General features: G+C 40.5%; 3 protein-coding genes across 10 annotated transcripts in view; 1 reads left to right on the forward strand and 2 right to left on the reverse strand.

Annotated features, from left to right (window-relative positions):
* Window positions 1–5,429: 5,429 nt before the first annotated feature.
* On the forward strand, window positions 5,430–7,233 carry LOC115105377 (heart- and neural crest derivatives-expressed protein 1-like). The gene is made up of 2 exons (XM_029627347.2): window positions 5,430–6,266; window positions 6,875–7,233. The coding sequence occupies exons 1-2, from the start codon at window positions 5,796–5,798 to the stop codon at window positions 6,968–6,970; spliced, it is 567 nt and encodes a 188-aa protein (XP_029483207.1). The 5' UTR covers window positions 5,430–5,795; the 3' UTR covers window positions 6,971–7,233.
* Window positions 7,234–9,494: 2,261 nt separating this feature from the next.
* On the reverse strand, window positions 9,495–24,261 carry LOC115105378 (histone deacetylase complex subunit SAP30L). 2 transcript variants are annotated; one of them, XR_010460514.1, is made up of 5 exons: window positions 23,607–24,261; window positions 21,391–21,513; window positions 21,032–21,130; window positions 10,835–11,371; window positions 9,495–10,752 (listed from the first exon to the last, which is right to left on the reverse strand). XR_010460514.1 is itself a non-coding variant. In XM_029627348.2 (4 exons), the coding sequence occupies exons 1-4, from the start codon at window positions 23,790–23,792 to the stop codon at window positions 11,243–11,245; spliced, it is 537 nt and encodes a 178-aa protein (XP_029483208.1). In that variant the 5' UTR covers window positions 23,793–24,261; the 3' UTR covers window positions 9,495–11,242. The 2 variants fall into 2 exon arrangements, 1 of the variants encoding a protein (XP_029483208.1); XM_029627348.2 differs by having other exon boundaries at window positions 9,495–11,371.
* Window positions 24,262–25,902: 1,641 nt separating this feature from the next.
* Window positions 25,903–27,752, reverse strand: part of LOC115105379 (gametogenetin-binding protein 2-like) — a 45,535-nt gene continuing 43,685 nt past the window's right edge. For 6 of the 7 annotated variants that reach the window (XM_029627349.2, XM_065007266.1, XM_029627350.2 and 3 more), the window contains 4 exons: window positions 27,616–27,741; window positions 27,280–27,437; window positions 26,835–27,068; window positions 25,903–26,681 (listed from right to left, as the gene is read on the reverse strand). In XM_029627349.2, coding sequence (XP_029483209.1) covers window positions 26,493–26,681; window positions 26,835–27,068; window positions 27,280–27,437; window positions 27,616–27,741 — 707 coding nt within the window. In that variant the 3' untranslated portion in view covers window positions 25,903–26,492. The remainder of the gene's footprint in view (window positions 26,682–26,834; window positions 27,069–27,279; window positions 27,438–27,615; window positions 27,742–27,752) is intronic. The other variant, XM_065007267.1, reaches the window with a different exon arrangement.

Below are 27,752 nucleotides of genomic sequence, written 5' to 3' on the forward strand. Positions count from 1 at the left end.
AGCCCACTGGCCACAGACGTCAATTCAACTTTTATTCCACGTTTCATTGAAAAGACGTGGATTCAACCAGTGTGTGCCCAGTGGGAGGCTACCTCATCCAGGCAAGGCATCCATGGCTCATAATCAGTATGCTTCCCAAATGGCACCCTATTCCCTATATAGTGCACCACTCTTGATCTGGGCCCATAGGGCCACCACTCAAAAAGACAGCCAACATTTCAAATTGGTTATTACTATGCCTCCAACCATCTAAATGCACAACCAAATTCCAATGGAAATACAACGTCTAGTTTTTTAGTTGTCACCCAAATGTCTGCCACTGCACTTTCAACTATTTATAAGCACAGCAAAGTTCAAATGGGAACACAATGTCAGGTATTTTGTTAATTCATACAAGAGATTCATTTATTATCACTGTGCTTCATCTAATTAGCAGAACCAAAAGATCTGGATTGCAGAAAATGTAGTCTATTTCAGGAGAACAGAATAGCATACTGAGTTGTCTTGATCTGGCTATGCCAAATGGCTGTGGGCTACACTAGGTCATTTAGCAGACACTATTTGCGTAGAATTCCCTGGCATTATTTTATATTATTTTATAGAATGAAGAATACAATTGAACAAAGCTAAATAAAATAGAAAGGATATTTCCTCCAAATGATTTGAGGGAGCGCGTATTCCGTGTTGAGCGGTTAACAAAGAAATAGGTACAACTATATGCTTCATTTAGAGTTATTAATGTAACTTTAGCTGTTCTACAGACGTTGGGCTATATGTTTAGATTTCTAATACATCGTAAGGCTGCATGATGCAACTTTAATGATGATTTGAAAAAAGTAGCTTGAAAGGCATGAGCTCTGCTTTGTTTTTTGAGTAGGCTGTACACACTTTATCAGTCTCTCATTCAGAATTTGACAAGCACTTGATAATGCCTCGAATTTCACAGCGGCATCCCATTTGTGTGGCCATAATGCAACCTAAAACAAATCCATGCCTTTTGCTGCCAGTGGCCGTCGTGCCCTTCTCCCTGAGTGCTGAGTGCTCTGAAGCACTTCTCACTCACATGGCTCTCCATCATGTGATCGGGTCTTTCTCACAGGCTACAAGTGAAGACCAACACACCCACGACGCAACTGCGCGCCTGCCTATCCAATCTGAGGTGCATATTGAAGATATTGGAAGAACAGATCAGAACGTTTAGCGTGCCTGGGCTTACCTCCGCTGTACCGGCACCCCACCATACCCCTGTCTGCGCATTATGCCCTGAATATATTCTACCACGCCCAGAAATCTGCTCCTTTTATTCTTTGTCCCCAACGCTCTAGGCGACTAGTTTTGATAGCCTTTAGCCGCACCCTCATCCTACTCCTCCTCTGTTCCGCGGGTGATGTGGAGGTAAACCCAGGCCCTGCATGTCCCCAGGCACCCTCATTTGTTGACTTCTGTGATCGAAGAAGCCTTGGTTTCATGCATGTCAACATCAGAAGCCTCCTCCCTAAGTTTGTTTTACTCACTGCTTTAGCACACTCTGCTAACCCTGATGTCCTTGCTGTGTCTGAATCCTGGTTTAGGTAGGCCACCAAAAATTCTGAGATTTCCATACCCAACTTTAACATTTTCCATCAAGATAGAACTGCCAAAGGGGGAGGAGTTGCAGTCTACTTGTTGCCGCCAAATTTACCCTAGTAAAACTGACTATCCTACCGATCCTCTACTTCGGCGATGTCATCTACAAAATGGCTTCCAATACTCTACTCAGCAAACTGGATGCAGTTTATCACAGTGCAATCCGTTTTGTTACTAAAGCACCTTATACCACCCACCACTGCGACCTGTATGCTCTAGTCGGCAGGCCCTCGCTACATATTCATCGCCAGACCCACTGGCTCCAGGTCATCTACAAGTCCATGCTAGGTAAAGCTCCACCTTATCTCAGTTCACTGGTCACGATGGCAACACCCACCCGTAGCACGTGCTCCAGCAGGTGTATCTCACTGATCATCCCTAAAGCCAGTTCTCTGCTGCCTGTGACTGGAACGAACTGCAAAAATCGTTGAAGTTGGAGACTTTTATCTCCCTCACCAACTTTAAACATCTGCTATCTGAGCAGCTAACCGATCGCTGCAGCTGTACATAGTCCATCGGTAAATAGCCCACCCAATTTACCTACCTCATCCCCATACTGTTTTTATTTATTTACTTTTCTGCTCTTTGCACACCAGTATCTCTACCTGCACATGACCATCTGATAATTTATCACTCCCGTGTTAATCTGCTAAATTGTAATTATTCGCCTACCTCCTCATGCCTTTTGCACACAATGTATATAGACTCTTTTTTTCCTACTGTGTTATTGATGTGTTTATTGTTTACTCCATATGTAACTCTGTTGTTGTCTGTTCACACTGCTTTGCTTTATCTTGGCCAGGTCGCAGTTGTAAATGAGAACTTGGTCTCAACTAGCCTACCTGGTTAAATAAAGGTGAAATTAAAAAATTACAAAATTCTTAAAACTAATATAAATAAAAACATAAAAATATAATAACCTTGATACTCACACACTGAAGCATCATTCATTTCAACCTCAAGACCATAAACATTCATTCAAACTGTGAGTCATGTATTTGAATTATAAACATTTAACATATGACAACAACAAAAAATGATGATTAATATGAATGTTTCTGTAGCATACCAATGCTTAGACTGGTATTATTACTTGCCATGAATTACATTACTTGAACAGTGAATAAAAACTATATAGGATACAACATAAGCCTCTCCAATTAAGGGAATAGATAGACTAATTAATGATTGATATTTTGTTGGTCATGTTAACTGCATATACATTTTTATAATTTCCCAACTAGCACTATTATTCAAAAAGATACACTGTTGAGTTTAATAAAAAAAAGTCCCTTGCTAGATTTACAAAAAAGTGTTATAATTTCGTTATTCAGAAGACATGTAAGTCAGATAAGCTTGTCAACTATGAGGCCATAATTTAACCTCTAGCGTCGAGCAATCCCGTATCCGGGAGCGTAATCATAGCCTCAAGCTCATTACCATAACGCAACGTTTCCTATTCATGAAAATCGCAAATGAAATGAAATAAATATATTGAAACACAAGCTTAGCCTTTTGTTAACAACACTGTCATCTCAGATTTTCAAAATATGCTTTAACCAAAGCTACACAAGCATTTGTGTAAGAGTATTGATAGCCTAGCATAGCATTAAGCCTAGCATTCAGCAGGCAACATTTTCACAAAAACAAGAAAAGCATTCAAATAAAATCATTTACCTTTGAAGAACTTCGGATGTTTTCAATGACGAGACTCTCAGTTAGATAGCAAATGTTCATTTTTTCCAAAAATATTATTTGTGTAAGAGAAATAGCTCCGTTTTGTTTATCACGTTTGGCTAAGAAAAAAAAACGAAAATGCATTCACTTACAAACGCCGAACTTTTTTCCAAATTAGCTCCATAATATCGACAGAAACATGGCAAACATTGTTTAGAATCAATCCTCAATGTGTTTTTCACATATCTATTCGATAATCTATCAGTGGTGGCAGCTGGCTTCTCATCGGAAGAAAACTGAAAAATACTGCAGGTGGAGATTACGCAATAATTGCGACGGAGGACACCAAGCGATCACCTGGTAAATGTAGTCTCTTATGGTCAATCTTCCAATGATATGCCTACAAATACGTCACAATGCTGCAGACACCTTGGGGAAAACGTGGAAAAGGTAAGCTGACTCCTAGCTCCTCCACAGCCATATAAGGAGACATTGGAACAAAGAGTCATTGCCATGAGGCGGTTTCATAAATTGCGCACTTCCTGGTTGTATTTTTATCTGTTTTTTTTCTGTAACATCAGTTCTGTGGCACTCACAGACAATATCTTTGCAGTTTTGGAAACGTCAGAGTGTTTTCTTTCCAAAGCTGTCAATTATATGCATAGTTGAGCATTTTTTCGTGACAAAATATCTTGTTTAAAACGGGAACGTTTTTCATCCAAAAATTAAAAGAGCGCCCCCAGGATCTTTATAAATACATTTTCTATGGTATTATATGATTATGCATTTATACAATTATAATAAAGGTTGATTCTACAGTTCTGGTAAAGCAAAAATTATTTTGGGAAGATTTCAATCCCGGGAGTGAAAACAGAACTGATTGACCCTCATTTGAAAGGTTAATTCGTTTTTAAAAAGTGTTTCCTTTGGTTATGTGCCAAAAGTGTTTCTACATTGTCTCGGCCACACATCTTACAAATGATAATACACGGGTTTCACATTAAACGACTAGCCCACGTACCAACAATCTTGCAAAGTAATAGATATAAAATACATCCCTGTATGTTTTTTTTCTTCAAATGTAGACGTCAGACAATATTAGCCTGCACCTTTATTTTGCGTTTCTTTCTCTCGCCTACATGATATTGAATGAACCATTTCCCTCCCTCAAAGTATTTCACATCTAGGCAGCGGCCTAATTGTATCAGCCTACTATAACATATACTAGGCTATGCTCACAAAGAAATACAACATGCATGCAAGGAACTTATTTTTTCCACAGATGTATGCAAAAGGGGACCAATGTAAGCATGGTGAACGACAACACAACATTTTACTAACTGAAGCAAAATATAAATATCACAATTGGGTAAAATCCGTGTGCAAAGGCTGTCAGAGAGCTCATTATGGAATCCGCAGGAGCCCTTTCCACTGCAAATATTCTAATTAAACACATGAAAATTATGCCCTTTTTAAATGGGGAAAGACACTGCAAATTATGTCTTGATTTGCTTTCTATGTATGCTCCCGTATCCAGTTATTGCGGTTTTGTAGTGGGACCATGGCGCATGTTTTTGTAGGCTTTAGGTCGCGTCCCCACCTCAGACATTGCATGCATCATCCAATGGTCGCGTGGCACGTCATCGACTGTACCGTCGGGCACCATATTGCTATAACATATGATGTGGTTAGCTGATCCGTAAAATACCTATCCAGGCGTGGTAAGATCTGACATACGTTGGCAAAGCCTGGGCAGAGGAACGCGCCCTTAACCCCGCGGACTTCTCTGCTCTCATGGTCCTTTCAAGACAACTGGGAACTCGGAAAAACGTAAAGTCAGTGATCTATAATTCGGAAAGACGAAGCTCTAGAAAGATACCAGAGTATCCAACTTGCACTTCCGAGTTGAATGATCATTCAAAACGATTTTTCCAAGTCGGAGCTCGTTTTTTTTCAAGTTTCCAGCTGGACACACAGAAGTCGGAAGTTGGAGATTTCTGAGTTCCGAGTTCCCAGTTGTTTGAACGTGGCATCAAACACTCTCCACCCAAACCTTCAGCATTCTCACGCTATTGGCTGACTGTTCGTTCTGTCACGTCCGAAACCATATAAACCTATGGACCCGCACCTTCATTACCGTCAAATTATTGCGCAAAAGAGCGCAATCCCAAAACAAAATTGTGCACTCGAGATTGCCAAAACCTGTCTGGATTATACTAGGCCTACCTCACTTTAAACGTATCAGAATGTCAACGACAGATCTCAACAAACTTGACACCCTTTTTTGATGATAAATGTTTAAAACGTGTGCTGGTTGTTTTATGTGTTTGTGGGCCTATTTGTAATAGTGAAGGTCTTCATATGTCGATTGGAACATCATTCGCGAATGTCACTTTCCCCTGTTCACTATAGCATAGGTCACTGACTAGTGTCACCAACCGCAAGACTCCAAAAGACCTGCAGACCGGTGGAGATTTTTATTTATTGTAAAAATGAACCTTATTGGGAGCTACCAGCATCATCATCTGATGCACGAGACGTTTCCATTCGTCCAGAGGTGTCATCAAGATTATCCCTACTTCCAAAACTGGGTGGTGAACCATGGCGAAGTCAACTCTGACTTCCAGATCCAGATGCCTTACTCCACGGAGTTCGGGGCTCCGGGTCCGGCGCAAGAAAGCCAGCTGGACGCTCTCTCCGCGTGCATGGGGAAGAGGAGAGCATCAGGGCCGAAGAAGGAGCGGAGAAGGACGGAGAGCATCAACACCGCGTTCACCGAACTGAGAGAATGTATACCAAATGTACCGGTAGATACGAAACTGTCCAAAATTAAAACGTTACGACTAGCAACAAGTTACATTTCCTACCTAATGGACGTGCTGGCTAAAGACACTGGGGAGACGGAGGGATTCAAGGCCGAAATCAAGAAATATGATAGAGATTTGAAACGGAAACGGGAAACGGTAGGCTATGTGAACTATTTTAATAAGCAGCCTATTATTTTTGCATAAACCTAAGATATATGGTGATAATATTTTACTGTTCCAAAAATCTAAATTCATATACTGCAAACTATAGCAGCATTGTAAAAATTATTTATTGGAATTAGGATCATGATGTTCTGCCATCAATCTCAATTATTGTCTTAATTATTGAGTGTCTTATGTGTCTTATATTACGGAATATGATGCAATATGCACCTTCGTGATTGTGGTTTTATGTTGAAACAACGTTGAGGCCATAATGTTGTAATTACTGTGTAGGCCTATTACATTTGTTAAATTCAATTGTGTTTGTTGGCTCTGTAAGCGAAAACATTTCACAGTTTAGAGCAATCCCATGTCAGAGAAATTATACTTTGAGCTCAATTGAACAAGCCTGAAAAGGCCTATAAAGATAAACATTATAACATTATCCGACCTCTGGTTGTTAATGTGAACATGGAATAGGCCTAAGTGTTTTTTAAATTTTTATTCAGGCCATGTCATTTTACATTGAGTTTAAAATCAGTCTATTACAATTGCAGAGTGCTTATGTCAATATTGACTACATTTTTTATTTTATTTCACAGAACGATGGCCTGCAAGAGTCATTAGGAAACGAGAAAAAGTTCAAAGGACGGACAGGTTGGCCTCAGCAAGTCTGGGCTTTGGAACTGAACCAGTGAATGTTTTGACCTCTGAACATGCAACCCACTCAAAGACTCCGTATTCACGCACGTTGCTGCAAGGAATACAACCACTTATACTCATCTACTGTATATACGTGCAATGTTTAAATTCAAACAAGGTGGACTTGGTAAAATGCAATATTATGCGAATATTTCAACAACTGCCTGTCTTTGTCATTTGTCGTCTGAGAGAACTTAAATGAAAGTTGTGTAGTTGTATAAATCGTTTTGGTTGTGGATAGGCCACAACAACGAACGGAGAGACTGGGATATTCGAGGTGTTTCTTTATGCCTCACGGTTATGGGGCAATGCTGTTCAGCATGATTTTTTTCCCGCTTTGCATTGGTCTTGTTGTAGTAGAGTCGACTTACTGTCGTGCTATGTCTTGTAAAGAATAATGTTGAATCTACCTCAAATGAATGTAACCGTTCGTTTGAAATAGAAAACTAATACACTCAGCAATAACCTATCTGTTAAAAAACAATGGAACGCACAGGTTTATATTACTTCGAAATGATACCGGTAAAGGCCAACTATTGGACTATTGGTATTTGGTTTTGATAGTTTTCTTCTTATGAATTCAATGTGAAATTATATTCATAATGACTTAATTTATCACAAAATCTTTAAAACGGCAATGAAATCAGTCAGTTGTTCAACACAATGATTAGGTAGGCTATACAAATATTGATATGCATAGCTCTAGGCAATTATTAATTTGCTTTATGAGGACACATTCTTGTTTTATTTATTAAAACTTTTGTTTTTTGGTGATGTAGGCTTACTATATAATTTAAGGTTTTGAGTTGAAGTAGTATAAAATATGAAAATACATGCTCAAGTGTGCTGTTTCCGGAGGACAATTAACAGTGGTAGGACTAAGGTTCGATCTGTATTTTTGTCCAAATTGAGTTATTGACATAGAACATGGAACAGAACAAGGCTAACTTATAGTCTACTCTAAATACCCCAATTCACGTGGTTAAATTCAAAAGAGTACAATATGAAAATTTGCTGACATCATTTATACCAATGAGGGTTCGGGACTTTTAAAGCCAACTATTTCAGAATCATATTTTTTAAAGATAGAACCTTATCGTCCCAAGCTCTCGATATTTCTAGCCATAATGCCATTTGTGATTTTATAGGCTATTTTCTTTCAGGGTACCCGCATGGTTCGATGGTGTGAGCTAAAACATTTGATTGGCTCTACACGATATTTACCAAATTGAGAAATTAATTATTGATCAGTATGTCTACAGCAATCAAATGATATTATCCAAATGTAGACGAAACAAATATTTTTCAATTTACGGTTGTATTCCTTTCTGGGGCTGGGACAGATGCATGCTATTTCGCCTGAACCAAGAGAGCGTTCTTTCCATTGAACAGCTCACAAGAAAGTAGTCCCATCAATCAATCAGTCAATCAATCAATCAAAGTATATCCTATGGGATATAATAATCGAATTAAGAGATGTAGGCTATTATTTCAATGATAAACATACAGTGTATATAGCCTATGAACAAAGATTTGCTTATAGGTCAGAATAATATTGGTTTGGAATAGGCTATTTGCAGAAGCCTAGTCATACATGACAACACGTTCCACATCAGAGGAAAAACAATCAAATTGGCCAGAATAAATCATTATTGGGCTAAAGAGGGAGAGCCAAAACCTAAATCCTTATATTGTATAACTTATACCCTATGTGGTCTAACTTAGTTCACAAGAAAGGGGTTCCTCGAGCAACGGTGTGCATCTGTGCGCGTTCATTGCTCATCAACCAATCATGCTCAGGCAATATTTCTTTGAAAAACAAACATGTCATTATCCAACCTACATGCCCAACATCAATGCAAAGTATATAAATTCGCCTATGCGGAAACTCACTGAAAAGGTGTTGTAGGCTATGACAGTAATTAGTAGCATGCAGGAAACCTTGTATTCCACAGCCAGTGTCGGGAAATGCAAAATATACAGCCTGAGCAATGTCCTTATTTCCTGATATTGGCGCCGCAATTTTGGACATAGGCCTACTCGTGCATGGACTAAATTATTGCAGGGAGAAAGGGCTAGGCAGGCTAGGCATTTTTAATTGTCGTTACAATTGAATATATATATATATTAGGCCTACGTGTGTTTTTAGAAACCTAAAATAGACAGTATCATAAAAGTATAGAGGTTTAAGTCCTGTGACCTGCAGAGCGGTAGGTAGGTAGGCAGGCAGGTCTAGCCTCGTTTCTGCTTGACCACTGGGGGCCCCACAGGATGCTGCTGGACACCTGGTGGTGGATCTAGTAACACAGAGCAACCTGGCCTCCGGGCAATTCATATAATCTGAGGCATTTAAAAAAATATATCCCTCCATTTAGTACGACTACTTAAGTCTCCCAGCTACTCCTTCATCTATGGTTGAAAAAGCATGAAAGGAGAGAAGTTTTATCCAGTCACTAATTCCATCCACCCACTAATCAGAAAATGGAATGACCGCCCAACAATAAACAAAAAGACAAGCCATTATGTACAATACATTTATTAAAAGCAATAAGCAGCCATATTTAAATAAATGTGTCTTATATAATACAACAATTGGGTTAAGCAGCACAGCCAATATGCTAAAATATAGGAGGGAAACAGAAGAGGGAAATCTGGCACTACAAAGCTACAAGCAAAAACAAAGCCATCCATAGTTCAGCAAATGACACAGACATGACTAATTGATGGTGTAAGATGGAAAACAGTAGACATAACTTATTACTTAAATAAGGTCTGGGACAGAGAACCTAATCAATACTAAGGCATAGCATCATCTGTGAAGAGACCACTGACAAACAAAACAGCGAGCACACAGCAGTGTTGAAGTGAACAAGAAAACCCCAATTAGTGAATGAGGGAAAGCAAAAACATATTATATATTTATTACAACTCCCATCTTCAACCAGCGACTAGAAGCGGTAGGTAGTGTTATCGTGTGGTTGTGTGCCCACGAGACACATCATTTCAACACTGTGCCAGGAGAGGAAATAGATTTGACAGCTGAGGGTGACATGATTCCACAGAAATACATTGCAATAGAATAGAACAAATGTATTGTGAACACGAAGGCAAAGTCCAGCCAGTGCTTTGTGTGCTGCCCTGAAAACTATTTAGGTGGTTCAAATATGGTTCATTGAGCTCAAGTTGAGACGTTCTACGTGTTTGTGTTAGTACAGCAAAAAAAATTCTGAAATAATATAATAGTAGAAGTAATAATATTAATGCATTTTATACCCCTAATGAACAAGTTCAATTAATTGCTTTAAATTAGTCTCAAAAGCTGAAACCATGAAAATGAATACAGACTGAAAGTTACTTTTCACCAGAGACAACTTCACAGAGACCTGACAATCAAGGATGAACTAAAGTACTCACAAAAAAGTAGAAAATGTAGTAAAGAAAAGAGTCAGACGTAACATTTCCACCAATACTTGAAAAGAGCTTGGTGTTCACTGAAACGCCATTTCACTCTGCAGTATGTGTGTGTTTCAGTGTATTAGACGGGAAAGAGCAGGTCAAGTCAATGTAAAAAAGGGTCAGGGCCAAATGCTGCATCATTCAACTTCAGTCTTCCCACGTATGTCATACCACTGGATGAGTATTATAAAACTGGGTTGTTCGAGCCCGGAATGTTGATTGGCCGACAGCTGTGGTATACTGCTCTAATTACGTTGATAACCAGTTTATAATAGCAATAAGGCACCTCTGGGGTTTGTGTGATATGGCCAATATACCACGGCTAAGGGCTGTGTCCAGTCACTCCGCGATGCGTCATGCATAAGAACAGCCCTTAGCCGTGGTATATTGGCCATAGACCACACCCCCTCGGGCCTTATTGCTTAATTCTAGTTGGACACCAGAAAATGTGCAACGCTTCCCAAAACCTTATCCACCATATTTTCATTCACAAAATGCTCCATGACCAGTTTATTGAAATATTAAGTTTGCACACTCTCTGGTTGGACACAAGCTTTTCTTCAAGTTGTTAACAGTCCATGCAAAATACAAACAAATACAAACAAATCTTTAAGGCAGTTCTCAGACATTGCATTCTATCGTGTTGCTGATATCTTCATACTCGTCGTGTTTTGTACATATCGGCATATTCACATTACAGAATTACATCACCCTGCGGAGAGTCTTGACAACGGTCTGAAATCAGATTAGGCTGCCTGGCGGAAACACCTCATCAAACACACGTGTTCATGTCCAAGACTTATCGGTGGCCTTTATTCCAGCTGTTTGCTGCCCTCTGATTTCTGGTCCAGTCGGCTTTTGCTGCTCTTCACCATATAGATGAAGTATGTGAGAGTCTCCTTCTCGTTCACTGGGATATTCCGGAAGTGGCGACTGACCGTCTGAAAACAAATAACATTGCATTGAGGCCAAAATCATTTAGTTATCACAGAGAAGAATTACATTGTATCCAAAGTGGTATGCAAGACAATAGAAAGGTAGAGGTCAGTTTAATCAGTCTATTGATTGAACATCCAGTTGTTTTCTCCCCAATTTTAATAAAACCATTGTTGTGAGGATTAGTGGCATGGTCAGGGGACATGCCCCCCCCACATTCTGAATTTAAATGTTTGTCTCCCCCAGTTCTTTCATTGGAATGTAATACAAAAAAAACAAGGCACAGGTGTGTTTTAGGACCATGCGGATGCCGTTTATTCTACAGGATAAATAAAACTAAAACTTCCACTTCTAAAACCAAAGTTGCGCCCCTGGAAGCAAGACCAACAAAGACCAAGTGTGATCATCGGCCTTGTTAAAGGGATACTTTGAGATTTTGGCAAGGAAGCCCTTGATCTACTTCCCCAGAGACAGATGAACTCGTGGATACCATTTTTATGTCTCTGCGTGCGGTTTAAAGCATCCTTTTAACTCCCAACCAAATCAATGACCACAATTTTGTCAAGGATCAGAACTCCACGTATAAATTCATGTATAAACCCAAACAGATTATTTGATTTAAAATAATAAACGCGAAATAAACATCCTCTATGTAGTCACACCGGCGGTCATGAGTTATGAAGGCAGTCAAATTCCATGTGACCGTTTAGTCACAATAATTCAGCTTCTCCAAGCTCTGATGCTGCTGATGGTCATAAGTAGCCTACCAAAAACTGCCTTGTAGTCAGCACTCTATATTCCCTCTAATCACGCTGACATCAATACAAGTCTAATCAAAAATCTAATCAAACACTTCATGAGAGCCCATGAGTTTGTTTGCGCAACATTTCTATAAGCTATGCAATTGCGCGAGAAAACAGAGTGATGGCCTCTATTAAAAAGAGGAGGATCCTATAGGCTAAGCCTACTATATTTATTTCTCAACTTTCCTAATATTAAGCACATTGCTTGTCTTTACAACAGGAGTATAGGCTACCTGACCGGCATGATAATGAACCACGGGAAAAGTGTCCTCCATTTGCTATTTAAGTGCATAGATTACATGTATTTTCCCCACAACCCTTGTTGAGACAGGTGCATGATAATGATCCATTCTGAATCAAAACAAATTTCACCAATATTAGCCTATCACTTGTGAAGTATATATTATCACTTGTGAATTATATATTATCACTTGTGAATTATGCCCAGCGTAAGGCAAGAAACAATGCCTTTTTATTTTTGGGGACCTTTCGGATCCTAGTCGCACACCTCATGTAGCCTAGCTCATAGGCCTATATCATTTGATAATGTTTGATGATCAAATTTATTTATAAAGCCCTTCTTATATCTCAATATATAAATCTGATATCTCAAAGTGCTGTACATAAACCCAGCCTAAAACCCCAAACAGCATGCAATACAGGTGTAGAAGCACGGTGGCTAGGAAAAACTCCCTAGAAAGGCCAAAACCTAGGAAGAAACCTAGAGAGGAACCAGGCTATGAGTGGCCAAATAACATCTTAAAATGAAGCACATTCTGCTTTACAAGTGTAGAGCCTAACTGGCATACACACGCAGAGTGTGGGTCTCTAGTTTGGGCAAGATTATTTTTCACCATAAAAATGCACCTTTATAATAAAAGCATTAGTTGCAAAATCACATATGCGGCACTTTAGATAATGGTGTTTTCCCACTAATGAAACATTTGTGCTTATAGCCTACTGTCCTGTGCCCATTGCTGCGCTTATAATATGAAGAAATAGCCTAATAGTTTATCAACATTCAAAGCTAAACATTCTGATCGGTTGCTTCTGCCACAATGTTTTTTGATGCTAGTGGTTGTATTCATTTGGGATCTATCACATCCCCCAACTGTCCCAGACTTTGTTTGGAATATTTATTTCTCGCACAGAATAGGTCAACCTTTGTACTATGGGAGATAGTAGATTTATTTAGACTAGTGCTTTTGCTGTTGGTTAGACCTACTAATCTTGTTGGCTGACGAAAAGTACAATTGGACAGTTCTTCCAATATCTTCCATATGCACCTCGGAATTGGATAAGAACGCTCACAGTTGCATTCCAGATGCGCCGGTCTTCAATTGTAGCCTGTGAGAAAGACCCGATCATGTGATGGAGAGGTGCTTCGCAGCACTCGGGGAGAAGGGCGCTTCGCAGCACTCGGGGAGAAGGGCGCTTCGCAGCACTCGGGGAGAAAAAGGCATGGATTTTTTTAGGGTGCATTACGGCCACATAAAGGGGATTCCGCTGAGAAATTCGATTCGCGGCATTATCAAATGCTTGTCAAATTGTGAATGAGAGACTGAAAAATAATTTAGAGTCGCGGCATTATCAAATGCTTGTCAAATTGTGAATGAGAGACTGAAAAATAATTTAGAGTCGCGGCATTATCAAATGCTTGTCAAATTGTGAATGAGAGACTGAAAAATAATTTAGAGTCGCGGCATTATCAAATGCTTGTCAAATTGTGAATGAGACTGAAAAATAATTTAGAGTCGCATCACGCAGCCTTACAATGTATTCAAAATCAAAACATTTAGTCCAAAGTTTAGAACTAAAGTTACATTAACTAAACTCAGCATATAGGACGGAGTACATACTTCTTTGTTAACCGCTCAACACAGAATACACACCCCTCAAATCATTTGTATAAAATATAAATGATATTTTATTCAGCTTTGTTCAATTGTATTCTTGATACTATAAAAGAATGCCAGGGAATTCTAAGCAAATAGTGTCTGCTAAATGAACTAGTGTAGCCCACAGCCATTTGGCATAGCCAGATCAAGACAACTATTCTGTTCTCCTGAAATAGACTACATTTTCTTCATATCATGCTTCTTTAGACCGGTCTAAAAATAAATCATAGATTTATTGTGATGGTGTAGGCTATATTACTACATGGATTTATTGTGATGGTGTAGGCTATATTACTACATGGATTTATTGTGATGGTGTAGGCTATATTACTACATGGATTTATTGTGATGGTGTAGGCTATATTACTACATGGATTTATTGTGATGGTGTAGGCTATATTACTACATGGATTTATTGTGATGGTGTAGGCTATATTACTACATGGATTTATTGTGATGGTGTAGGCTATATTACTACATGGATTTATTGTGATGGTGTAGGCTATATTACATGGATTTATTGTGAAGTTGTAGGCTTTATTACATGGATTTATTAGACTTTTTAAAATGTAGACGTTACAAAGGTCTGCATCAGTGGCTTGTAAGTTGTGTTGAAGCCAGGAGATGCTACATTTGTTTATGTTCATTAACGTCAATTACCATGAGACCGACAATTATTTGATTTGCTTGACAATCACCGGCTGACTAAATTGTGACTGCCAAGCCCTAGTCACAGCCCTAGTCTCACCCAGCTCCATTCAGGGCTGACAGTTCCACTCAATGGGGGCAGCACATAGAGAGCAATAATTGTTTGGACCTGTTGACTTGTGCTTCATTAATGACATGACAGGCTCATTAACTTCTTTGGGACTGGGGGGCAGTATTGAGTAGCTTGGATGAATAAGGTGCCCAGAGTAAACTGCCTGCTACTCACACCCAGTTGCTAATATATGCATATTATTAATAGATTTGGATAGAAAACACTGTTTCTAAAACTGTTTGAATGATGTCTGAGTATAACAGAACTCATATTGCAGGCAAAAACCTGAGAAAAAAAATCCAACCAGGAAGTGGGAAATCTGAGGTTTGTAGGTTATCGAAGATAGTGGGATATTGGTCATATTGCACTTGCTAAGGCTTCCACTAGATGTCAACAGTCTTTAGAACCTTGTTTGAGGCTTCTACTGTGAAGTGGGGGCGAATAAGGGCTGTTTGAGCCAGGTGTCTGGCAGAGTGCCATGAGTTCGTGAAGCGCGTTCACGTAAGAGTTAACTCGCGTTCCATTGCTTTTCTACAGACAATGGAATTCTCCGGTTGGAACATTATCGAACATTTATGATAAAAACATCCTAAAGATTGATTCTATACTTCGTTTGACATGTTTCTACGAACTGTAATATAACTTTGTCTGAACTTTCGCATGGACTTGCCGGCACGTCGTGATTTTGGATTGTGTACTAAACACGCGAACAACGAGGTGGTATTTGGACATAAATGAGGGACTTTATCGAATAAATCAAACATTTGTGGAACTGGGATTCCTGGGAGTGCATTCTGATGAAGATCAAAGGTAAGTGAATATTTATAATGCTATTTCTGACTTCTGCTGACTACAAACATGGCGGATATCTGTTTGGCTGTTTTGTTGTCGGAGCGCTCTACTCAGATTATTGCGTGGTGTGCTTTTTCGGTAAAGCTTTTTTGAAATCTGACATAGCGGTTGCATTAAGGAGAAGTTTATCTAAAGTTCCATGCATAACACTTGAATTTTCATCAACACTTGAGTATTTCTGAAAATTGATGTGGCTCTCTGCAAAAATCACTGGATGTTTTGGAACTACTGAACGTAACGCACCAATGTAAACTCAGATTTATTTTATATAAATATGAACTTTATCAAACAAAACATAGATGTATTGTGTAACATGAAGTCCTATGAGTGTCATCTGATGAAGATCATCAAAGGTTAGTGAATAATTCTCTCTCTATTTGTGCTTTTTGTGACTCCTCTCTTTGGCTGGAAAAATGGCTGTGTTTTTGTGACTTGGCTCTGACCTAACATAATCGTTTGTGGTGCTTTCGCCGTAAAGCCTTTTTGAAATCGGACACTGTGGCTGGATTAACGAGAAGTTCACCTTTAAAATGGTGTAAAATACTTGTATGCTTGAGGAATTTTAATTATGAGATTTCTGTTGTTTTGAATTTGGCGCCCTGCACTTTCACTGGCTGTTGTTGAGGTGGGACGCTACCGTCCCGAATATCCCAGAGAGGTTAATGGAGGTCTAGGCCTCTACTGCCTGGGGAAACATTTCATTTATTGCACACTCGTAACTGTCATAGCCATCTTGCTAGCTAACTTAGCTAGCTCAATCAATCAGTATTTTTCTGTGCCATGACACGTATTAAAGCCTTGAATCTCATAGGGGCCCCTGTCACCACTGGTCATCTAGCTAGCCACATAACCAGCAGGGTTGCATCGGTTTCCATTGGACTAGAGCTAGCTAGGCTGGCTAGCTAATGCTAGCTGGCTAATGCGAGCTGATAATCATGTAGCAGCCTATGCTGACTAGCATTGCTAATATACTAGCTAGCTAATGCTGGGTCCGCAAAAATCAAGTAAATGCTACTGAGCTCAGGACAAAAATCACATTTACACATTGTAGTGGCTATTGATGTTCTGGTTGTTTGTTTTTTTGCTTAGTGACATTGCGAATATCATATTTTTGTAATTTAACTATAAATTTAACTAACGGTATGTACAGTGCATTCCGAAAGTATTCAGACTTTTTACACATTTTATTACGTTACAGCCTTATTCTACAATGGATAAAATAATTTATTACCCTCAATCTACACACAATGACAAAGTGAAAACAGGTATAGATTGTTGCAATTTTATTAAAAATACCTTATGTAAGTATTCAGACCCTTTGCTATGAGACTTGAAATATATTGATCATCCTTGAGCTGTTTCTACAAAATGATTGGAGTCCACCTGTGGCAACTTCCTTTGGATTGGACTTGATCTGGAAAGGCACACACCTGTCTATATAAGGTCCCACAGTTGACAGTGCAAGTCAGAGCAAAAACCAAGCCATGGGGCCGAAGGAATTGTCTGTAGAGCTCCGAGATATGGTTGTGTTGAGGCACAGATCTGGGGAAGGGTACCAAAACATTTCTGCAGCATGGAAGGGCCAAGAACACAGTGGCCTCCATTGTTTTTAAGAATGGAAGAAGTTTGGAACCACCAAGACTCTTCCTATAGCTGGCCGCCCAGCCAAATTGAGCAATTGGGAGAGAAGGGCCTTGCTCAGGGAGGTGACCAAGAACCCAATGGTCACTTTGACAGAGCTCCAGAGTTCTTCTGTGGAGATGGGAGAACCTTCCAGAAGGACAACCATCTCTGCAGCACTCCACCAATCAGGCCTTTATGATAGTGGCCAGACGGAAGCCATTGCTCAGGGAAAAAAAGGCACATGACAGCCTGCTTGGAGTTTACAAAAAGGCACCTAAATGACTCTCAGACCATGAGAAACAAGAGTCTCTGGTCTGATGAAACCAAGATTGAACTCTTTGGCCTGAAAGCCAAGAGTCACGTCTGGAGGAGACCTGGCACCATCCCTACAGTGAAGCATAGTGTTGGTTGGCAGCCTCATGCTGTGGGGATGTTTTTCAGCGGCAGGGACTGAGAACCTAGTCAGGATTGAGGGAAAGATAAACAGAGAGATCCTTGATGAAAACCTGCTCCAGAGCGCACAGGACCACAGACTGGGACGAAGGTTCACCTTCCAACAGAACAACAACCCTAAGCACACAGCGAAGACAACGCAGGAGTGGCTTTAGGACAAGTCTCTGAATGTCCTTGAGTTACCCAGCCAGAGCCCGGACTTGAACATCTCGAGAGAGACCTGAAAATAGCTGCGCAGCGACGCTCACCATCCAACCTGACAGAGCTTGAGAGGATCTGCAGAAAAGAATGGAAGAAACTCCCAAATACAGGTATGACAAGCTTGTAGCGTCATACCCAAGACTGTAATCGCTGCCAAAGGTGCTTCAACAAAGTACTGAGTAAAGGGTCTGAATACCTGTGTAAATGTAATTTTTGTATTTTATAAATTTACTAAAATGTCTAAAAGACTTTGAATTGTCATTATAGTGCATTGTGTTTAGATTGAGGGGGAAAAAACTATTTAATCCATTTTAGAATAAGGCTGTAGGGTAACAAAATATGGAAAAAGTCAAGGGGTCTGAATACTTTCCGAATGCACTGTATCTAATCCGGTTTTCACATGAGAAAATGAGTGAAGTCCCAAATTCCCGGCGAGATACTGCGACACACACTTATGGATACGAAGTCTCAGAATTAAAAGATCCGGTCACGGATTAGGAGCCACTCCCTTTGAGGATACTGGAGTTGTTAGGAGAGGAGAATGACTTTGGATAATTGCCCTAATGAAATCCCAAGACAGAAGTTGACTCTTTTAGAGCTGAGTCCTTCTGAGACAGTTTACCAAGTTCTTTAGATGGGCTACTACCTATGGAACAAAAATATAAATGCTACATGTGTTGCTCACCATTTTTCATGAGTTGAAATAAGATTCCAGAATGTTCCATATGCCTCAAAAGCTTATTTCTCTACAATTTTGTGCACAAATCTGTTTACATCCTTGTTAGTGAACATTTTCATTTGCCAAGATAATCCAGCCACCTGACAGGTGTCATATCAAGAAGCTGATTAAACAACATGATCCTTACACAGGTGCACCTTGTGCTGGGGACACTCAAGGCCACAGATGTCTCAAGTTGAGGGAGAGTGCAATTGGCATGATGACTAGGAATGTCCACCAGCGCTGTTAACGTTAATTTCTCTATCATAAGCCACTTCCAACATTATATTCGAGAATTTGGCAATACATCGAACTGGCCAAACAACCGCAGACCACGTGTAACCACACCAGCCCAGGACCTCCACGGCGGAATCGTCTGAGACCAGCCACCCGGACAACAGATGAAACAGACGAGCATTGGCGTTCGTAATAATCTATATATAAAAACTAACAGGACAGCACTGCTGTATAAAATCAGTAATGTAAGATTTTTAAAGCCTGCCTACTATCACTGTTGCAATAAACAAATGAACCGTTTGTCATTTGGATATGTTGACACGAAGCAGTACAAGCCATAATTAGGTTGGAATAATCTTATTTAGACAAGGAACGAGATTGCAAGAGGGACGCAAGTAGTTTCTCCTGCCTGTGGGTCTGGCACTTAGGCTTTCTACTCTACTAGCCAGCTCCCCTTCGGCCAAGATGTCAGGCGAAACTGGTTTCGCAAGTTGCAGTTTGTTTTGGATAGCCGCTGGGAGACTTGGCATCAAAACGGACCATTGTATTTAATAGTCCAGTATTATGAAGTACATCTAGATTACAAAATGCGAAAACTCCATATAGGACAACAATATATGAATACATTCATCAAAGTAAAATATTGTGCCTGGTGCTTGTCTTTAGCTGGAATAGATACCCCACTGCAGTGTATACTGTTAGCGGTCTATGACATACTACAAACATATTACTGCTGTAGGCCCTGTGGTTAAAAATACATTTAAAAATCCCATGACAAACTTAAGTTGATCTCAGATAGATTGTCTAGGGGCAAGTTAACCTCCCCTTTCATGTAAGAAAGTCATGACCATCATACTTTTAGAGAAATGATCATTTTGTACATGTGTTTAACAGAGTTAGACAAACTCCAGTTCCCTTGCTTAGGGGGACCGGGGTCCTCCCCGGGATCATTTTTATGCAGAAGGCCTGAGAAGCTCTTTAAAAAAAAAAGGACATTCTAGCCATTAATTAACTATTAGATAGCCATAAAAAGTATATTTTTAATACACTGAAAAAAAGTGTGGGCCAGAATAAGGCTCTCCTCCTCACTCTCCACACACTCTCAATCTCTTCATTCAAAGACTCAATCATGGACACTTACTGACAGTTGTGGCTGCTTTGCGTGATGTATTGTTGTCTCTACCTTCTTGCCCTCTGTTGTCTGTTCCCAATAATGTTAGTACCATGTTTTGTGCTGCTACCATGTTGTGTTGCTACCATGTTGTTACGTTGTTCTGCTACCATGCTGTGTTGCTACCATGTTGTTATGTTGCTACCATGCTGTTTTGTCATGTGTTGCTGCCTTGCTATGTTGTTGTCTTTAGGTCTCTTATTATGTAGTGTTGTGGCACCTCTAGTCGTGATGGTTTTTGTCTTATATTGATATTTGATTTTTAATCCCCGTCCCCGCAGGCCTTTTGGTAGGCTGTCATTGTAAATACGAATTTGTTCTTAACTGACTTGCCTAGTTAAATAAAGTTACAAAAATAAATAAAATATTGTTTCTGCAATGAGAAATTACCATCTTCAGCGAAGATACTACGAATTTCATGGACTATCACAATAATTTTTTGGAGATTGTAGAGAAAACCACTATACGAACGGCTCTTTTTGTGAACGTCAGGAATCGAACATGTGAAAGGGCCATTCATTTGGCTCCCTGATTCGCACACTACTAGTATCTTCTCTGAAGATGGTCATTTCTCATTGTGCAGAAACAATATAGTGAGGAGAGAGCCTTATTCTGGTCCACACTTCTTCAGTGTATTAAAATAGACTTAAGGCGATCTAATAGTTAATTAATGGCTTGAGCAGTCAGCGTCAGGAGGAAGGATAGAGAAGAGGCAGTCCCCCCCCCTTGAGATGCCACTCAAGGAGTAGAGAAATAAGTGCGGTAGCAATGGAAACCAGGAAGCCCCTCAAAATTGCTGCATTTCTTAATGGCACTTGTTTCACTAACATTTGTTTTGCTTGCAGTGACTGTGATATGTGGTTGTCTAAACCCATCTTAGTTGAATACACACTAAGTCGCTCTGGATAAGATTGAACGCGAAATAACTTGAGTGTAAATATTGGCCTACCTCAGCCAGTTGGGCCTTGTTCAAGCCAGGTCTGGTCTGGAGCTTGTAGTGTCTCTTGTAGCGTCTCAGAGTGTTCACCTGAAGCTGGAACAGATCCACCTAACATCACAGAGACACACATTGTGAGGACAGAGTGGTGTGCCATCCATTAAGCATGGAATATCATTAAGCACATTTTACTGCTCTCTATCAATGCATAGAACTGTCATGCTATTGGGCCTTTTCATCAACAGTCGTCTTATGTTCTTTTTCATATCTATTCAACTTGATGTTTTTTCTTTTTCAAGGAGAAGCAGTGACATTCTTTAGAGACACATGATTTAAAGGGAGGACAATGGGCTCGTTTCCCCGGCTTTTACCTCTGGCACCTCCACATCATGATCAGGAGACTCCCCTCCGTCGTCACTCGTCTTCCTCTTCCGTTTGTTACGGACACTCTGGATGAAGTTTTTGTGGAAGTCACATATGTAGAGGTGTCGGACCTAAAATAAGAGGAAGAAGAGTGTACAAAACATTTCCCATTACATAGAATTTAGAAGAAAAAGAAACGCACACCTATTTAGGCGAGGTGCTGGCTAGCGGAGTAGAATACTTGAAAATAAAAGAGCCGCCCACTCTAGGAGCTCAGATGCAAAAATGTAATTACCAACGTTTCGACAGCCAAGCGGTCTTCATCAGGGTATAAAAAAAGGTGAAAGCTATGATCCCTTATTGATGTCACTTTCTAAATTGCTTCAAATCCATTTAGATGACGGGGAGGAGAAGGGGGATATCTACTAAGCTGCTCGCCCCTGTAAGATGGGAAGGCAGAGCAGGCAGTGGCCCAGTTGTGTGAACCAAATCGCAAAAAAAAAAAAAAAAAAGGTATATCCAAAGCTTTGTGGACTCAGGAGTGCCAGATAGCTTTATGGGACTCTGCTTCCCTACAGTTTTGGCCTGGTTCAGGCGCCTAGCCTGAGGCACAGAGATTTTGGTCTGTAATCATACAGACCTCCTCCCACGCATTTGGGTCTAGGGTGTCAGAGTCCAATTCCCCACATCCTCCAGTAGCTCAGCCTGATATGCCTGCAATACAGAGTCCTGGTACAGCTTCTGAAAAATTGAGGCGCTCCGTCTTTCAAGGGAGTGAGGGGGCTGAAGTTGTTAGCCAGCGACCGCTCCACCGAGGGAGGGTTGCCAAACCCGGATTCCTCCATGTTGTTCATGTCCAGGCTTGGGGGTTCCTCTAACAAGAATCTAACTAGTGAGAAGTTCGTCCAACAGGCTCTTAGCTTCCCTGAGGCAAGCTTGGTATCGCAGGGAGCATCTGTTAAAGGCCCTTTAACAGGCCGAGCTCCTACGGGAGACGACCACTCAATGCAGCCAAGCACGAGTTCAGTGTAGCCTATTAATGGTATATAAATGTTGAAATATCTTCACACCTACAATACAAACCTCTAGGCTCCAGTCATAAGAGTAAAAAAAAAATGAAAAAAAAATGACAGGGGGCAGTTTGGAAAAAACAATCTTGTGTGAATCATCCTCTGGAATAACTCACATGCTTGGATAATAATTACCAAATCAGCGTCTCATGATACCCGTCCAAATAGGGCCACAACATAGCAAAGAATAAGCTTATCAGCATAGAGTGCACCACATCATCCCATGGGATCAGTCAAGGCTGCACACTGCAGAAATATCACTGAACTATTATAGTTCCTACACATCACCTCCTATACTCAAACAAAGTAGGCCTTTTATAGGCAAATGGGCAGCATCATTTATGTCAGTCCTCTAGAAAGCAAATGTCTCCGCAACAGTATAGTGAGGTTGTGAGTATGTGTGCACCGTGTTTTGGGAGGCCAGCAAGAGTCGACTCTTTTCGACTCCAAACATACTCGAGTCGTGCACCACTAGCTATGCAGGGTGAACCCAAATTGTCTATCCGCAGACTGCGGTTCTAAACATGCCGCGCCCACTGCTATTGGGTTGTTAAGCGCCGTCTCTGACACACCAGAACAGTCCTGTGGCGGTAATGCACCAACGTTGGAAACCCCCACCGAAGAAGGCTGCTTGCTTAGCTAGGACACCCCCGTAGACAGTGTTCTTCGCCACCGCCTAACCGAGCACTGTTTTACCGCAGTTCTATTAATGTTACAGCGAGGGAAGTAGCTAGTTTGTGAGCCAACCCGAAACTCGCTAAACGTTAAAATCTGCGGAGAGGAGGCGAAGGACACTGCCGGTCGCCTGGCCAGCTAGCAGCATAAATGGCACTGGGCGCGGGATGTAGTAAACGCGGAATGTTGGTGGACCTTCTCGATGAAACAGCCAAGGATTGGAGGTCCTCCTTGTTTGATGTTCCACAAACTAATCCAAATGAAGCCATAAGCAATCAGAAATCCAATGTTCTGTGATTATGGCGCAGGACAAGTGTAAAACAATAGCAAATAGATAAGTGTGGTTGAATTTGCCAACAAGCTGCAAGCGTGCGCGATTAGCACATTATTACCTAGCAAACTGTCAGTGGGAATGTCTACGGGGCTAGCTGGCTACCTCGTCACATAGTTGGAACAACTAGTTAGAAATACACACTTACACTTTTGTCGATGTCCAGCTTTAGTTTTTTCTGCGATATGCTTTTCTGGATCCGCTTGCTGAAGGAAGCGTTTCCAGCTGATCGTCCGCAGCGCTCACCGTCCTCAATCAAACAACAAGTCTGGCCGTAAAACGGCGGAGCCGGAGGTCCATCGTGACTGTCTTCTTCTGTGCTGAACCCGTTCATGATAGTTGGTTTGGGGATCTTCTTGTAAAAGCCACTGATAACGTTCTGTCGTCCTTGAAAGGCCACTTTCTTCTACAGACAATCGTTATCGTCGTAACAACTGATTTTATATTAAACCAATGCGAAAAGGTAATGAAAGGACACTGTACTGAGTTTCGTCGTCAAGCTAGGAACCCATACCACAATACAGGCTAGAATGTCAAGAAAGAGACAGGACCTCAAGGTGGCTTGCTAGCTAAGTAGCTACTGCTAGCGAACGAAATTCCTAAACTGATAACACGCAACCGTTACTTTTCTATCATTCGTACATATAGCTCTAAACGGTTCACATATCACACGAAATCGGAACACTTCAATCGTCTTTCACTGATTAAACCATTTTGAAGACATCACGTATTTCATAGACTTCACCTCAACAGCCGCGGTAATTCTTTCAGAATAGCTTGTACAAATGAACACGTCCTGCTACTGCAGCGGAAGTTCTTACTGGATCACTATTGGTCATTTTCTAATAGAGGCGGGATTAGTATGTTTGTATTGCTCTTCGGTTGGTTAAAATGTATGTAAATCGTCCAAATGTTGCTTCCTGGATCACGATGCATTTTTGTTTTGTATGAAAAGATGAGTCTGAAACGGCCTCTGTGCTCAACTGTGTAATCTTCATACTGACAAACATAGACATACATTTCTTTGTGTGCATTATATACGGATAGTATAACAATACAAAATATGTAGTAGCGTAATAATGTTATGACGTACTGTAAGTGCCTTAATATGTTTGCAGCCCAGGGAGAGTAGCTGCTAATGGAGATCCTTAATACAAATACTGTACAATGATAGTCTGATATTTGTCTAAACGCGGTCGTTGTGTAGTTTTGAATAGGATTTCCTCATGCATACTTTGACGTCTGCAGCACACAGGAGTTATCAATTGGTTAAAATACAGAAAGTAATATCCTTGGTCTTGAAAATGTAGCCAACCACTGCCCTAATCAGGACGTTTCCCAAAAGCACATTGGCTAAATTAAGATGCTTTTGGCATACCAGGCCTCGATGAATTAGCCTTAATGCCCTTGACAGGTTTTTCTAAAGTAGCTAGTAGATTTATTTTAAATATGAATAAAAAAAATCAAAAGGATTAGACTGACTCAAGTATAATTATACTGCAAATTAAATGGTTAGACATCTCAACCTTATAATGGAACAGGGTTGGTGTTTTAAGGAGACAATGCCATCCTCAAAGTAACTAGTCAGAGGAGTCCATTGCTACAGTATAGAAAAACAGTAGTAAGCTCTGTCATCATGTAACTTGTGACCAGAGTCCCTGATTTGTGACCTATCCCCGGTAAGAGCTGTCCCCTGCAATGTCCCAGTAAAAGTAGCAACTCTGTAGTTAAATTGACATTTCCGTAATCAAAAGCTGCATCAAATCGGATTTGCATGTAAAAAATGTAGTCTCGCCTTCACTCGTTTAATCAGTGATACAATTGCAACACCGAATGAACCCCCAAAAAATGAACAAACAGCCAAAAAAAACAATCCAACAGTATAGGCTACAAAATTTGGGTGATTCTAAAATTACTACATAGGCTAACATGACCACACCGCCTCCCGCGAGTGTTGCAAAATAAATGTACACATACATGTTATTCAATCATTGCCTCCACACTGCTTGCGCAATTCAACGTCAGTATGTTAGAGTAAAACAAGGGGTAATCTATGTATGTGTTGTAGTTGAAAGGACTGTACATTTAAAAATGGATCGTTAAATATAGTTAAATTACATTTATCCCCAGCAACACATTTCCCAAAATCTGGTCACATTACTTCAAATTCACATGCATGTTGCATTCTTTTGCAACCAACAGGAGCCAAAGTGCAAACTTGAGGGAATTTATTGCAAAACTTTCCATGTGTAAACGGAAAACTCCGAGGAATATAACAAGTTATTGGTATGGAATAATTATTCTAACAAAGTACCGTGCTTTCGGTCAGCTCACAATGACAGGCCTGTGAGGCTAAACTTGTCATATTACGCCATCTACTGGTTATTCAAAAACATAGCACATGGTAGGTAGCCAGGTAAGAAGCACAAACTACTATCAAAACGCATATTAATAAATATTTTTTATTTAGTAAATCTTACACATTGTCTTACTGTAAAATCTTTATATTCAGATCATTTCATTTATGTACACATTTATTGGTGCAACTTATTCCACTAAAATGAAGTGTCAGAGTAATAAGTGAGACACACAAAATGGAATATGCGAGAAAAAAAACGACACAGGACTGACTACCAACATTTAAATCCTAATGTCACAGCTTGCAAGCTTGATTATCAGATCTACTGTGCTACAAAAAATAAATAAATCCATCAGCCCTACAAAATGAGACCAGAAAGAAACTGGTCAGGCTGGGAGGGAGGAGAACAAAGATGGGGCGACAAGGTGAATGAGGAGAGGTGACAAGATAGGTGAACAGTAGGGACAGAGATAGATTGAGAGAAGATAAACACATGGGGGAAATTAAGATTCACATTTACTTCAACCACAGAGTGGGGGACAAAATAAACACCAGACCAAAATGTACTTAGATTTTTTTCTATTTGTTTTAAAGGCGGTACGCGCAGAGCAATGGTAATAATCATGTGTTAAAAAGACTTCACAACAGTAGAGTCGTGCAACAGCAGCGAATTCATTAATTGACGCTGGTGGTGGCAGCAGCGAACCACTCTCCACCGCCGCGGCAGTACTTGGTAAATTTATCCTTCAGGTGCTGTCTGTACTGGTGGCGGTTGTTGTAGAAGGACTTGTTGCTATCCACAAACAACTGGATCTCATCCTGCGTGAGGCAGTTCTCTTCGTCTGAAGTCACTTCAGAGTCGTCCTGTTTTCAGTAGAAAATACAGTTAAAATGGACCTTACACACACTGAATACATGTTTTACATCCTACAGAAACACTGATAGAGAACTCAAAATGAGTACAGATAGTCACTTCAGTGCTGGATGTCATTATCACAGCTTTTATATTTCACTGACCAGTAGTTCCATGAGACTGTTGGCGCTGGTGTTCCCCTGACCACACATGTTTGCCTCCAGATAATGGCTCATGTTCTTTTGATGTCCTGCCCATGGTAACTGCAGTGCAATGCTAGAAAAGGTGTCACAGCACAACTTGGCACACGTCTCTTTGGTTCTGCACACAGGTGACGTTGTAGAAGTGTTTTTCCCTCTCCTGTACCCTTCCATCACACAACCCTCTGTTTTTCCACCCTTTGGAGAAAATACATGTTTTAAAGTTTTGTTTAATAGTGTCACCTGATTAGCAATGAATTGGGTACTAATCATAGCTCTGACTAGACTAACATGACACAAGGAAAAACTGTCAAGGGGAAAGGTCCATTTAAATTAGACTATACAAATGTAAAGATCTGGAAAAATCACATCCCTACTATGGTGAAATCAAACTAAATTCTCATCTCACCTGATCGTTACATAACAAGCCATTGTTCTTTCTTTTCTTATTATTTTTCTTGCCCTTCGTGTTTTCTTCAGAGTTAGCCCAGCACTCCACACAGCTGTATACCCCGTCCTCCTCGTCTTCATTACAGTGATTATGATGGTGACCACACAAGTAGTCTCCTTCAGATGACAACAAGACACACAGCAGCAGTGAGAAAGGAGACTGACAGGCATCCTATCCAGATACACCACATTCTGTCTTACAAAAAAAAAAGAAGACAAATGACAGCAACACCAGGCTTGGAAAAACACATCACTATTTGGACCACACACAACAACAACAAAAAAATGGACCAACCTGCTTCCTCATGGTTGCAGATTCCGTCAGTGCAGGCGACGTCAGATCCCTCCCGTGAGCCAGTCTCGCTGCCTTCCATGCTAGAAGAGTAGCCACAGTCACTCCCATTGCTGTGGGGTGACAAACCTGGGGAAAGG

The sequence above is a fragment of the Oncorhynchus nerka genome, linkage group LG22, assembly GCF_034236695.1.
Source record: "Oncorhynchus nerka isolate Pitt River linkage group LG22, Oner_Uvic_2.0, whole genome shotgun sequence".
Lineage (NCBI taxonomy): Eukaryota > Metazoa > Chordata > Actinopteri > Salmoniformes > Salmonidae > Oncorhynchus > Oncorhynchus nerka.